Here is a 14071-nt window from a genome sequence, read left to right as displayed (position 1 = left end):
AGCGGGCGCCGGGGCTGCGGCTGCTTCTGCTTCTGCCGCCGCCGCCGTGCCAGTCTTGCATGTCTATTGAAAAGTAGTGTCTTATTGAGTGGCATGGTGGTTAAGGTGCTTGTGCTGGACACTCCCACATGGCAGACCACAGTTTGAGTCCTGGACCTGGTGACTTGCTTTCTCACTTTCCCTCTCTCTCTCTGTCTCTCTCTGGTCAAATTAAAATAAATGAATGAATAAAATTTAAAAAAAGAAAACTAAGGTCATATAATATTTTACGTGTTGGACAGTTTTGCTAATGGAATTGTGTTTAAATCTCACTTTCTAACTGATTACTGCTAGTATATAAAAATTTGTTCACTAACTTTGTGTCTTACAACCTTGCTAAATTCATTTGTTGGTTCTAGAAGTGGTTTTGAGATTCCTTAGGATTTTCTACACAGATGATCATGTTTGTTAATAAAGACAGCTTTACTTCTTCATTATTAACCTTTCTGCCTTTTATTTGTTTTTCTTATCTTAGTGCAATGGCTAGGTCTTCTAGTCCTTTACCTATAAAGGTAAATAGGAGCAATGAGAATGAGTGTTCTTTCTTTGTATTCAATATTTCATCATGGGTTCCATAGTTTGCTGAGGTTTTATTTATGGCTAAGTACATGATAAATATCTCTTACATTTTAAAAATGTATTAATCACTAAATATTTATTGAGCATCTACTATGTGCTGGACACTGCTGTGGGTGCTAGCAATATAGCCATGAGCTGTCAGCATCTCTGCTCTCATAGAGCTTACATTCTATTGGCAGAGATTGGCAATGGAAAAAGGCAGATAAGGTCAGCCTCATAGCACAATGTGTATTAGGAGCCATATTACATATGGCTGACTGCAGTTCAAATCCCAGCCCTGTTGGTTTGAAAACCATGCCCACACATGTGTGTGCAAGTGTCCCACACACTTGCACAGGATGGAGAAATGAATAAAAAAAGTCATGATGTAACCCTGCACCACATTGTGGGATATTTTAGTCCTCTTTTTTTCTGGCAATAAAACCAAAGGCAAATAAACATTCACGACCATTTCAGGTGATGGCACGTACTATGTGGAAAAGTGAAGCTGGATGATGACGGCCTTTGTTTTGTCTATGTTTTATTTTGGGTGCATATTCAGATTTATAATCAACAAGAATTTGTGCTTTAGTATAGGGGTCCAGTTTCGTTCTTTCCCGGCGGAGTTCAATGATCCCATCCAATATAGGGAAATCCTGGGCTTTTTCCAGGGTCGGTTCTGAGCCCTCACCTCTCTCTGGCCACAAGTCTGAGCCTCGCGTTCGTTAGTGTATTTGTGCTCTGTGGATGGGCTCTCCGCTCCGATCCCGTTTTCTTCTTCCTCCCCCTGCACCTTCGCCCACTGTCCGGGTATCTGGTGACACCGCTCTTTGTTCCTCTGGGTGTCCTGTGCTGACTTCAGGGCCCTTTGCATTTCTGTATGTAGCACTCTGAGCTTGTGGAGCTCACATTCTCTTGTTAATGCTTTCGAGTCTGAGTAGAGAGAACTGATACCTCTACATTATGGAATGTCCCAGCCCAGGAACATAACAAGTTTTTATTTATTTAGATAGTGTTTAATATTTTATTTAATCTTATCATTTTCTCGTAGTTTGATTTCAAGTATAAAATATTTTCCCTTTTTGAGAATTGACTATAATCTAATGCAACTTAGTGTCCACATTGGAACAGAAAAGATATGAGTGAAAAATTGGTGACACCGAACAGTCTGCCGTGTAGGTGACAGTTACACCCATGTCCTTTTTGTTTTTTAAATTTTGCTAGAGAGCGTGCACTTTCTGAGGAGAGAAGGAAAGTGAGAAAGCACTCCCCGGGGTTGGGGGATGACCATGCTGCAGTCCCTTCTCCCCCGTTCTCCTCTCAGTTCTTTGGGCATGCGCGCTCATGCTCCTGACGTGCTTTTCCAGCCACCAGGTCTGGGACTCAAACCGTGCAGTCGGCCATGTGGGATCCAGCCCTTAAGCGGCACACCACTGGCTGGCTTGCATGTCCGTTCTTTCAGTTTCGATAAACGTGCTGTGGTTATGTGAGATGCCAACACGGAGGCTGCTGTCATTGTGGTTCTCCTGCAAATCTAGAACTATTTCAAGATCATTTTCTTTGAAAGCTGAGTGGATTCAGTTTATTCCTTTATGTTTCCATTTCCTTTCATGCCTTTACATATATTCTAAATTATCTACCTCCTGCCTCGCTGTATTTCACACTGAGAGATTTCCATCGGTCATTTCCCTGTTCTTTTTCTCTTTTTTCCTTATAACGGTGGGAACTGTGTACTGTTGTAATGTGAACGGTTTTCTAGATCGTCTATTTGCAGAAGCCAAAGGAACTCTTGTCACGTAAGCACGAATGTTGCTAAGAAAGGACTTGCATCCAATAAGAAGACAAGCTGGTTATCCTAAACATGCCATCCCTTTAAAAAAATAATATCCCCCAGTTTTTTACACTCTTATCCCAGTAAAACCTCTTCTACATTTTCTAACCTCACCAGTACTAACATTTTGCCTCTCAATAAAATATAAGCTCTCTAAAAGAAAATGCATTACACCGGGCCCTGGCAAGCACTGACCACCAGGGAGGCTCAGGCTGGGCAGTTCCTCTAACGTCCATGGCTCTCCTCCTGGCCCCAACTCCAAGATCCCCGCAGGTTTGGCAATGTCGTGTCCCCAAACACCAGGTTGCTGTAGGTCCCCAGCAGCTCATCCTTGTGTAGAATCTTCGCAGCATCTCCCAGCCCCTGCCACTGCTCCCAGGTAAAGTCCGCAGTGACATCCTCAAATGATATGAACCGCAAAAATGGATTCGTTTTCTTAATCCTTGACAAATACAGAGGTTTCCAAAATCATAGCTTCATAGACAGTGTGTCCGCCAGAGCACGGTCAGCACAGCGGCAGATTTTCCCAGCGACCACGCAGAAGGACAAGATAAATTTTTAAAAATTAACTTTAACGCACATGACCCACTATGTTCTAACGTACAGTCAGATGGGGTGCACTCATTTTTAAAAAGAATTAATTTTATTTATTCATTAATTTATTTTAATTTGACCAGAGAGAGACAACAGAGAGAGGGAAGGTGAGAAAGCAAGCCACCAGGTCCAGGACTTGAACCGTGGTCAGCCATGTGGGAGTGTCCAGTGCCCTAACCACCATGCCACCTGCTGGTCCCCATGGGGTGCACTCATTTTAAGTGTGCACTTACAATGTAGGGGAACACTGATGGGTTCTGACCATAGGGTGGCTGCCATACATAAGGAGTCCCAGGAAAACCTGTCTGGGAAGCTACTCCAAGGTGGGCGAAGTTCTGGGAAGTGAGCACCAGCAGGAGCTGCATGTGCAACGGCCCTGGGGCAGGAACATCAAAGGCCCTGACTCCAACCCCCGGCCCTTCATCCTGGTCTGCAGGAAAAAACTCAGCTCCACCAGCTCCTGCTTCTCAGAGTTCAGGTGGAGACTGAGATATTAGCAGGGGCCACAGAGGGAGAGGACCCGGAGGTGAGAGGGGGTAGTGAACAGAGGGGGAAGGCGCTGAGGGCAGGGTGGAGGCTTACTCAGGTAGGGACTGCTCCCTGCCCACCTCCTGGGTGGGCATAGGTGGACTCCAGGGTTGAGCCTGGCCTTAGGCCTGCCGGGTGGGGCTGGGCACCTCTTACTCTTGCAAACTCACGCCCCTCCGGCAGGTGCTCAGTGCATATTGGCAAGTAGCTGTCTCTTCCTGGTGTGAGATTTCCGTGTTATTCTGCACCCGCCCTCCCCCATGTGTGGGACCTGTTCCTGGGTGGGAACAGGTGCAAGGCATTGGGGAAGTGGGGTCGTGTCCTACCCCCCCCCCTGGGGACTACTTCTGACTCTGTCTTACAGGGAGTCACCAGTGCTCCCATCCCCGCTTCTCAGAGGGAGGGGATACATTGAGACCCTAAGAAGAGCCAGGAAAAGCCTATTGCCCGACCCCTATATGGTAATCCCAGGGCATGACCCCAAGCCTTGGCAACTCTGTCACCCTACAGTCGGACTCCTGGGCTCCGGTGTTTCCAGGGGCCAGGGTTGCGAGGTGTCCCTATGTGGTCATAACGTGGAACCTCCCTGTGCCTCAGTGTCCTCATCTGTCAAAGGGGTGATGTCACAGCGCCTCCCTCTCAGGGAATATGGGGTGGATGGGGACACCCACAACCACAGTGCGGGCATGGGGAGTCATAGAGGCCAGGCGCGGGTGCGGGGGCTAGTCCACCTGGGGTGGGTGCCATGGGGCGCCAGGCTGGGGGACCAGGACAAGAAGCGGCGCTGCCGCTTAGTCCCACCCCTGCTAGGCACAGGCTCCCAGACCACCTGGCTGCGTCAGCCCTGCCTCTGCGGCATCTGTGCCAGGAAAGCAAATGGTACATTGGGTTTCGGTGCCAGGAACAAGCTTCCTGCAGTCTCTGCTGCGGTCCCGCTGTGCCTAATGCCCAGATTTCGTAAGTGGTTCTGGAAGTAGTTCTAGGAGCAGTGTGTGGGGGAAGTAAAGGCCCCTGCAGAGGCAGGTAGGAGGGGCGCGGTGACACAGAGTCAGGAAGACCCAGGGTGAGCCCCCCGGAAGCATCCCTTGCAGCAGAGCTCAGTGTAGCCGGTGCTCAGTAGACGCCTGTTTCAATGACTAGACCCGGAGCCTGCGCGGAGTCGGAGGCATGGGCTTAGGGACCCAGCTCTGAGTCTGGGTAGCCCCCCCCAGCCCTCACCCCAGCCCCTGTACAGCTTCCCTCTTCGGAGAGATGTAGGTGAGAGGCCAGGCTCACTCACCTCTGCTTTACAGTCCTCGTACCCTCCAGGCGCATGCGCTCTGGGGCACTCTCGCTTTAGAGCGATTTAGCTTGTTGTGGGGCCTAAGAGTTGTGCAGAAGCAGTCAGGGTTGTGAGAGTTTGTTCTTGCCTCCTCCAAACACCTGCCAGAGACATTCTGGCTTAATTATCTGGGGAACTGATAGAACAAATCGTAATCAAGTCTACTCTAAGATGCTGCTTCCCTTGAGTCATTGGCCTAAAATCTGCTTTGCAAAAATGTGCAGATGTGGCTGAAAATTGACCATGAGGCGCCCAGTTGTCTGTTACGGTCTGGATCTGTGCCATTGGTTAAGCACCCAGTACAGGCTGGCTCCCTGTCCCCACAGTGACAATGGGGACCATGCTGGTCTCCCCACACCCAAGTTTTAAGCCCATATGGCCAGGGGCTACACTGTGTAGACACAATGTAGCAAGATGGACATTTGGTTTTCAGACCAAAGCACTCATCCAAAAAATACTTTTCTTTCCAGCTGCAGCTGATGACCTTCTGAATAGTCCCTCTGCCCACAGGAGGCCAGAAGGCAACCCTTGGCACAGACTCCTGCAGGAAAGGGCATCTCTCCAGGTTAAATACTGCTTGGACTAGTGCAGTATCAGAGTAGTGACAGCAGTACCCAGGCCAGGGACATAGAAATGGAGAACATGGAGAGACAGAATCAGAATGTGGAGTTTCTGGATTCAGAGGGCTGGGATGGGGAGATACGTCTGTACAGGTGGAAGAGGGATGGCAGTGTGAGCCTCTATCTACCCCTATCGACTTAACTGGGAGAACCGTGTGCATTTGCACTTGACAGTTTATACTCAGCCAGGCTGGGGCAGTCCTTAGGAGGCCTGACGTCAAAGGGTCAGAGCACAGAGGCGAGCTTCTAAAAAGCGGCACCTAGAGAGGCTGAAAAGCAGCAGAGATAGGCGACACTGGCCCCGGGTGAGCGTGGGAAGGGCGCTGAGGGTCAGGCCATGAAGGTCCAGGCCAGCAGCCCCAGTGTCCCGCAGTGCTGAGGGGCTGGCTGCTCCTGGCTGAGATCCGCTGACCTGCTGGTCACCCCCCTTGGTGACACCATGCGCCCAGGCACAGCAGGGGCTGCTCTGCTCCAGGGAGCTGCCACAGGGCCAGGGCTCACTGTAGTGCCTGCCGCGCTTGGAGGCTGTAATTACACGTCTCCGTCCTGTGGGCCGAGTCACAGAAGGCGTTCAGGGAGGTGTTTGTGGGGCCTGTGAATCAGGAGCTCATGAGAAAAGTGGTGGCTGGCACAGCAGAGAAATTAGGGCCTTGGAGTTAGTGACGAGCAACCACCTGCAGCCTGGGCCGAGGGCCACCACCCCGCGACCTGGCCCACAGACACCTGCTCTTCAGTCCGTGTCTGCATATCCCGCCATTCCTTCCACCACCGTCGGGAGCTGAGCCTCTGCTGAACACGGGACCCGGGGGATACACGTATGTACACATACACCACCGCGCACACAGCCGTACACACGCACAATCTCACAGCCACGTGACCTCACTCAGCAGCACATACCAGTGTACACAAAATAACCACCACAGACGAGTATGGAACAAGAGGGGTGCCCACACGAACAGCCATGACACGACCGAGTACGCACATGTGCACACACATGCTGTCTTATAGGACAGGCACACACTCCCTGCACCTCGGAAAAACCAGCACACCCTCGTATTCACTCGCCTTTCTCTTGAAATAGGAAGAAAGTGCCAGACTCGGGATAGTGTCCTGACGTCCCAGAGTGACGGAGAGACCAGCCCAGGCCCTGGGCACAGCGTCTGCAAGGGGCAGCCTGACTCGCTACCTTTCTGTCTCCAGGGGCCACCAAGGATATGGGGAAGATGCTGGGCGGTGACGAGGAGAAGGACCCCGATGCGGCCAAGAAGGAGGAGGAGCGCCAGGAAGCGCTGCGCCAGGAGGAGGAGGAGCGCAAGGCCAAGTACGCCAAGATGGAGGCGGAGCGCGAGGTCATGCGGCAGGGCATCCGCGACAAGGTGGGCACCGCGGCGCGAGCGCCCTCCTGTACAAGGCAGCGGCCTGTGCGGGTGCGGGTGGGGCTCTCTGACCCCTCTGGGTGTGAGAGGGTGCCGGCGGGGGCAGGGGAGGGGGAGGCCGCTGGGGGCTCTCATCTAATGCACAGAGCAGACCCTGGAGCTTTAGGGAGGTGATCCCTGGGGTGACAGAGATGACAGCTGAGATGACAGGTGTCCACGGCGGGATTGGGGGGTCATTCTTGACAGCAGGGCCTGTTCTGGCCCCTGGACACTCCCCTCTGAGGAGAGGCCCTCCAGGAAGGCATAGGGGCTGGGCTGCCCCTCCAGGGAGTGCTGGGCGCCTTCAGGGGTTCCATAGTGGGGGCTGCAGGCCAGGCTGGGGAGTGGTGGGCGTCCAGCAGCTGCAGCTGCTCCTGCGTGGTTTGGGTGAGAACAGCCAGGGAGCAGGGTGCCCCTTCACGGAGGGGGATGCTGTGGCTGAGTGTGGGAGCCAAGGCCCTCACACCCAGCCCAACCACAGCCATCTGCATGCTGTCTTTTGAGGGTGTGTCCCTCCAGGGGCCAGTGGCAGCATGGGGACAGCCCATGGAGGAGCCCATGTCAGGTTGGAGGCTTGGAGGAGCCCTGTGGGAGCAGCTGGGCCAGTGCTGCGGCTCTGCTGTGAGCACCTGTGAGGGAGATGACAGGGGAGGTGGGGGGCCTGTGCTCATGGCTGTCATTGGGCCAGGCACCCAGTGGGAGACAGAGGAGTTGACTCTGGGGGCGCTGCCTGAGGCAGCCACCAGCCCAGGGTCTGTGTCGCCTGGGTGGGAAGCAGTACACCCTGAGGGGCTGTTCTGGGCCAGTTGAGGTGCTCAGGCTGGGTGGGAGGGCTCAGGTCCCGGGAGCCCTGCCTGCTGCCAGTGGTGCTCCAAGAAGGTGGAGAAGCTGTCACCTGCTCTGTGTCCGGGAAGGGCCAGGTCTGCTGAGCCTCAAATGGAACTTGCACCTCCCATGGTGCAGGGGGCAGATGCCACGGAGGGGCCAGTAGATGGCATAGGCAAGACACATCCAGGTCCCTGAGTCCCCAAAAGGTCAGTCCAGCGGTGCCTTCCCGCCCCCTGCCAGATTCTCCCCAGGTCTCCAATCACCAACGCATCCCACGTACCATGCGGTGCAGAGTGGCCTTTGATGGGTGATGGGGCTGCCTACCCCCATCACGGTCACTGGGTGCTTTTCTTGCGGGGTGGGGGGTTGGCTGTGGACGGTAGCCGACACATCCTTGCCCTGACACCCAGAAGACCCAACCCTGCTGTAGTGAACACGTCACACTCAGGGCTCTCCGAATCGCTGGGGAAGGGTTGGGGAAGTGCCCCAGCAGATATGGGAGGTGGCTGGCCCCTGCCTAGATTGTACCTTGAAAATGGTAGTTGGGGGGGAAGTGGGAGAGGGGAGAGGGGGAGTCAGAGGGCAGAGAGGGACAGAGAGAAAATTAGGGGCAGAGCGAGAGACAGGGACAGAGACAGTGACAGATCGAGGGCAGCAGAGACAGAGAGGCAGAGAACAGAGAGAGCTAAGGGCCAAAGACACCCAGGCAAAGCTGAGAGGGGAGACAGGGATAGGAACGAGGTAGCAGGGGTAGGGTGCCGAGCGTGGGACAAAGACAGTGAGATGGGAGTAGAGGGAGAGGGCAAGGAGCTTGCTGGGGTCTGGGGCCCATGTAGCAGCTGTCTGGGAAGTCTGTCCATCTGTACGTCTGTCTGTGTGTCTAGGCAGTGTCATGAGAAAGCAGACACCTCCTTGACTCTGCTGGGAGGTTCTGTTGACAGTCATGCAGGGGGCACTGGCCCATTCTGGGCCCATCTCATCCTTCTGGGTCACCAGAGCCAGGTCGGGGCAGGCACGGGGTGGTCATGCCCAGGCTGCCAAGGACTGTGGGGAGAGGGTTAACAGGAGTCACAGAGCCAGCACGGCTCCCACAGAGACGGCCCAGGGTATGCACACTGCACCCTCGCAGGAAACAGGGAGGCGCCCAGGGAGAGCGGGCCTGGGTGAGGCAGAGGCTTGAGACTTGGTCAGCTACATTCATTGTGGTTGCCCACCAAATTGGACCCTTTATGTAGGGTTGAGGCAAAGAGCAAGAGGTGATTCCTGGCACCCCCAAGGTGACCTTGGAGTGGGTTCAGGTAGGCCACGTGGGGACAGCTCCTCTGTGGCTCCCTGTGGGGTCTTGAATGGAGGCCCAGGTGCAGGGTTCCGTGGTACAGATTGAAGGTGGTAGGCCTGGCCTTGCTGTCCTAGGCTCAGTCTCTCCAGGCAGGTGTCAGGTCCCTGAGCGCCGCCACTGCCCTGCGGGGAGGTGCTATGCCCCCTCTGCTGCCCACACTGTCTCTCACTGTTAGAAACTCAGAGTCCTAGAAAAGGCCCCGATGTCCACCTTCCCCACCACTCTGTTTTCATCCACTTTTCCTAGAGATTGTGAAGGAATTCATCTTCTCCTGATCCAGGCTAGATATGGGGAAGAGAAATGGGAAAATACACAAGTTAAAACCTTCTAATAGGACCCAGTAGCTCAGATGGGAAGGGTGGCCCAGAGATGGGGAGGCTTGTTGCTGGGGGTCCCACCAAGACTGCAGGAGATCCAGGTGTCCAACCCAGGAAGACCTTGCTGTTCACAAGAGGGAGAGTGAGGGCCCTGCTGGCCTGGCCCCAAGATTGCCCCAGTGCCTGGACACGGGTCCCCAGCTGCTTTCCTGACTTGGTCTGGGCCCAGTGGGGAGAGTGGGAGGTGCGGCCGCTTGGAGCCTCACATCTGCTACAGAACAGCTTGCAGACTCTGGACGCCTCCTCTGTCATCCACCACCCCACACAGGGTCCCGGAAGTACCAGCTTCCCCTGCAGTGAAGGTCACGTTGTACCCCAAGCCTCAGGCCTGCACTGTTCTCTGCAGGGTCCTTCACTCAGGTCTTTGATCGGGGCGCCCCTTCCTGACTCCCCTGTTCTCCAGAAGCGGAGTACACTCTTCCCTCCTGTGGGCATGAGGATCTCCCTGGGGCCAGGACAGCAGGGCTGGCACCCTAATGCTGCCCTGAAGGGGTAACCCCCCAGATGGTCCTCACTGGGCAGACCCAGTTCTCATTGGTATTTGCTTCCTCCAGCTCCCCTGGGCCATGTACATCGGCCCACCCAGGCATCTAGGGAGCTGGGTAAAGAAGCCCACTGGCAGCTGACCTTCCCAAGGCTTCTCTGCAGGTGGGCACTGAGGGGCTGGCCCCAGTGCTCCTCAGGTGACCACAGCCCAAGTGAGTGTGCCAATCAGGACTGTCTCAGGAGGTGGGGGCCATTCCTCCCTTCCTCCCCATCAGGAGCCATCTGGGCAGGTCTGGGCCAGCCAAGGTGGAGAGATTGGCCCACCTGTGCTTGATTTGCATACCCACTGCCTGATTTGCATGTGTTTCTAGTCACCCACGCTCAGCAGCTGAGCCAGGCCCAGGCATGGCGCTGTTGGGTCTGAGCACCCACCAGGCTCCTCCCCTACCCCGTAGGGGACTGCTCTGATGGTAACAGGTCCCACGATTGCTGGCTGCTGGTGTGGTCATATCGTTGGTCCTCACCAGTGACTGACACCCCTTGCCCTTTTTTCTCAGTAACACAGTGATTTCAGGATTTAGCATCAGGGCCAGCCTGGGTCCCCCTCAGTGGCAGGAACCACAAGCTTTGCTTCCTTGTGGTCTGTGAGGTGGCTGGGCGTCTCCTGTGGTCATGTCCTCGAGGTGCTGTTCCTGGAGACTAGCTGCCTGGCGTACCGGCCACGAATGCCCAGACCAGGTGCAGCTAGGCCATGTCTCTCCAGCTCAGAAGCCTCTGGACCAGGTCTCAGCCAGACCATGGAAGCCAGGTCCCTGGTGGAGCCAGCTCAGGAGCCCAGAGTGCCTGCAGCCTCAACATGACCTTGAATCTCAGGGGAGGGACTGGCACTTCAAGCCAAGCTGAGAATGACCTACACATTGATAATGGGGCTTAGGGTATCCTTCTGGGGTCCACCCAGAGGGGAGGACCTGACACTGTTTGCAGACAGGGTCTCCCTAACCATATGGGGTCACTTCTCTGGCCAGGGAGATTCCTGGGACCAACCACAACTGTGTTCCCGCTGTCACCCATGTTTTCCTGAGCTCCTTGCTGTGAGGGGCTGGCAGCATTGCCTCCTGGGTGGGCCTGCAGACCTTGGCCCCCACACACGTGGTGCCGCCGTGTGCACAGATGCTCGCCCACTGTGGGAGCCTGTCCGGCTCCACGGCCTTGGCTGGAGGGAAGCTCTCGCTGGCCTGACCTAGTTTCTCCCCAGCCCACGCACCACCCCACAGGACACCGAGCCACCGCTCCCTCCCCTTCTCCTCCAGTGAGGTTGTCTGTCCCAGAAGGAACCCTGCTTCTCTTGCAGGTCCCACATACAGTGCCCGGCCGCTGACAGGTTCTGTCTCCCTGACTGGCCTGCAGTGCTTGCAGGGCCCCAGGAGTAATGTGCCCATCCCTGTCCTCATGGCCTTACTATCAAGACACCCCCCCACACACACCCAGCACTCCCGGGTCTGTTAGGGGGTGCAGGGGGCAATTGAGGAAGCTTAGAGAAGTCCCCATCACCTCGCCTCAATGGCGGGTCTCTCAGCCTTGGCTGAAGGTGGCCCTTGCCTCCCGCACACATGGAAGCTACCTGCAGCCCCAGGTGTGAGAAGGGGTGCCTACATTGTCCTTGGCAGAGAGGGAGTGTGCACACAGATAGCCCCCATATGGGAGCAGAGGGACAGGCCTGCCACCACGGGCAGAACCCCACGTTCTTCTAGGGAAGGGCTGGTGGGGAGAAAGGTGAACCAGAACGGCCCGGGGTGGGGCGTTCTACTGGGCAGAAGCACCTTCCCCGAGGCAGGCAGTCCTGTGCTGAGTGCCCCCCTGCAGTGCTCTGCCGTCTCTGCTCTGCCCACGGCTGGCACCCACAGGCTCTTTTGAACACCCCTTTACCCTCTGTGACGGCTCTGCTCCCAGGCCTGCCTTAATCTGCAACCCTGGACCCTGGGCCAGCCGGAGTACCTGCAGAGCTCAGCTCACGGATGAATGAACAGCCCGACCCCAGACCCATACCTAGTCCCCCAAACCGTGAAGGCCAGCTCGATGTTGCTCCCACCAGCCCTAAGGCAGCAGGAGGCTGTTTCTTGTTCTAGGTCCTCACCGTGACCGCAGGCTGACAGGGCTGGGGAGGGTACTGATGACTCGGTGGGGAAGGGGTGTGTGTGTTTCCTGGGGCTGCTCTAGTTAAGTCCCCAAACCCAGGTGCTTGCAATAGAACTGTATTCTCTCACAGTTCTGGAAATACCGAGTCCAAAATCAAAGTGTCGGCAGTCACTCTCCCTCTGGAGGAGTTAGGGAAGGAGATTCCCGTTTCCTTGGGGTCTCTTGGCTAGCCACTCCAGTTGCTCCATCAACATCTTTGTCTTATAAGGACATACGCATCGTATGTATGGCCCCTCAGATCCAGGATGATCTCATCTCAATCCGTACCTCACTTAAATCTGCAAAGGCCCCATTTCCAAATAAGGGCCCATGTGAAGTTCTAGGTGACACGAATTGGGGGGACACTATCGAGCTTAGAACAGAGGGGAGGCTTGGGGACAGACACACAGAGGAGATGAGAACTAGGAAGGACAGAGGGGGACTCGGTGGAGACCAGCTGTGTTGGCTGAGGCCACACCTAGGTTGGGTTCCAGCACATCTAATCTCTGCCAGGGCAGAGGGGCTGCCAGGAGCCGAGGTCATGGCTGTATTCAAGGGTCTTTGGCCAGGCTTGGGGATGTGACTGTTGGTCCTCAAACCAAGGAGCTGGGCAGGCATGTCCCCACAGAGTGACTTCTCTCCACCTTCCCTGGGACACCCACTGTCTCGGCCCCGGGTTGAAGGCTTCCAGGAGGAGGGACCACCCAGGAGTGGGGAAGGAACCAGGAATGGGGGTGCTGAGGTGTCTCCCTCCAAGGGAGACTGGAGCTTGCCCAGGCTCCACTGATCCATTGCAGCTCCTTGGGCAGCTTTTAGATGTCCCTGGTTGGGGGGGGGGGCTCCCTATACCTCTGGCCACCTTAAGTGAGGTCACTTCTTCAAAGGTCCTGGTGGTCATTGGTTCTCAGGGGCCAAGAGTTCCCTAACACACCTTTTTAGCTGCGGGCACCACCTTTTGGGGTCACTGAGCCAGTCCCCCTATTACAAGAAGGGCGCTGGGAGTTGGGCCAGGCCTGCCGGGGCTTCGGAGCGGGGCGGGGAGGCTGACCTGTGCCTTCTCCCTCCCGCCAGTACGGCATCAAGAAGAAGGAGGAGCGCGAGGCCGAGGCCCAGGCGGCCATGGAAGCCAACTCTGAGGGCAGCCTGACGCGACCCAAAAAGGCCATTCCCCCGGGCTGCGGGGATGAGCCGGAAGAGGAGGACGAGAGCATCCTGGACACGGTCATCAAGTACCTGCCCGGGCCGCTGCAGGACATGTTTAAGAAGTAATGTCCCGGCGCTGGGCAGCAGCCGGCGGCGCCTCCGCCCACCCACCCCTCCCCCCGCACTGCCATTACCACCCTCACCTGGCAAGGGGCGCCTGCCCCCCAAGGCCCCTGCAGTCTGTGCGAGAGGCTCGGGGGTCAGCCCAAGTGCTGCGCTGCCCAAAGGTGGTCGTACCCCGCCCCCTCCAGAGCCCGGGACGCCCCTAACTCCCCCATCGATCATCGATCGCCGTCCATCCAGCAGCGCCCAAGGCCAGGGCCACCGGAGGGGCCAGCCCCTCGACCGCCGTTCCTGTGCGCAGTCCTGGTGTTGGTGGGTGCACTTCCGGCCCAAACTCAGGAGCACAGCCATAGTGGGGGAGGGGAGACGGCGGTTCGGGGCGCGGTAGGAACGGGGCCGGGCAGCTGGCACCTGCGCCCCGCCTCTGGGTCCGCCTGGGCCGCAGCCCCCTCCCGCGCACCAACCCCGGAGCTGTCGGATCGTGCTTCTCTGCGTCTTCCTGTTCAGGGGTCGCCCGCCCTCCACCCCGCGCCATCGGCACTCTTCCTCCCCTCTGTCTCCCTGTCCTTCCCTCCCTTCCTTCGCTCACTCCCCTGGAAGGTTTTGCTTCTTAGGAATGACTTGGCCGTGTTCTCCTAAACTAAGAAACAAAGCAATAGTTTTGGGGGACCGGGCGGTTCTCTGACACACCCCG

At 56.2% G+C, this 14071-nt stretch overlaps 1 protein-coding gene across 1 annotated transcript in view; it reads left to right on the top strand.

Annotated features, from left to right (window-relative positions):
* Positions 1 to 13413, top strand: part of CPLX1 (complexin 1) — a 52123-nt gene extending 38710 nt beyond the window's left edge. The window contains exons 3-4 of the mRNA XM_006143846.2: positions 6692 to 6867; positions 13183 to 13413. Coding sequence (XP_006143908.1) covers positions 6692 to 6867; positions 13183 to 13380 — 374 coding nt within the window. The 3' untranslated portion in view covers positions 13381 to 13413. The remainder of the gene's footprint in view (positions 1 to 6691; positions 6868 to 13182) is intronic.
* Positions 13414 to 14071: the final 658 nt, after the last annotated feature.

The sequence above is a fragment of the Tupaia chinensis genome, unplaced genomic scaffold (genome assembly GCF_000334495.1).
Source record: "Tupaia chinensis unplaced genomic scaffold, TupChi_1.0 Scaffold000111_1, whole genome shotgun sequence".
NCBI classification, from domain to species: Eukaryota; Metazoa; Chordata; class Mammalia; order Scandentia; family Tupaiidae; genus Tupaia; species Tupaia belangeri.
Note: the sequence above shows the minus strand (reverse complement) of the source record. Positions and strands in the feature narration are given on the sequence as shown.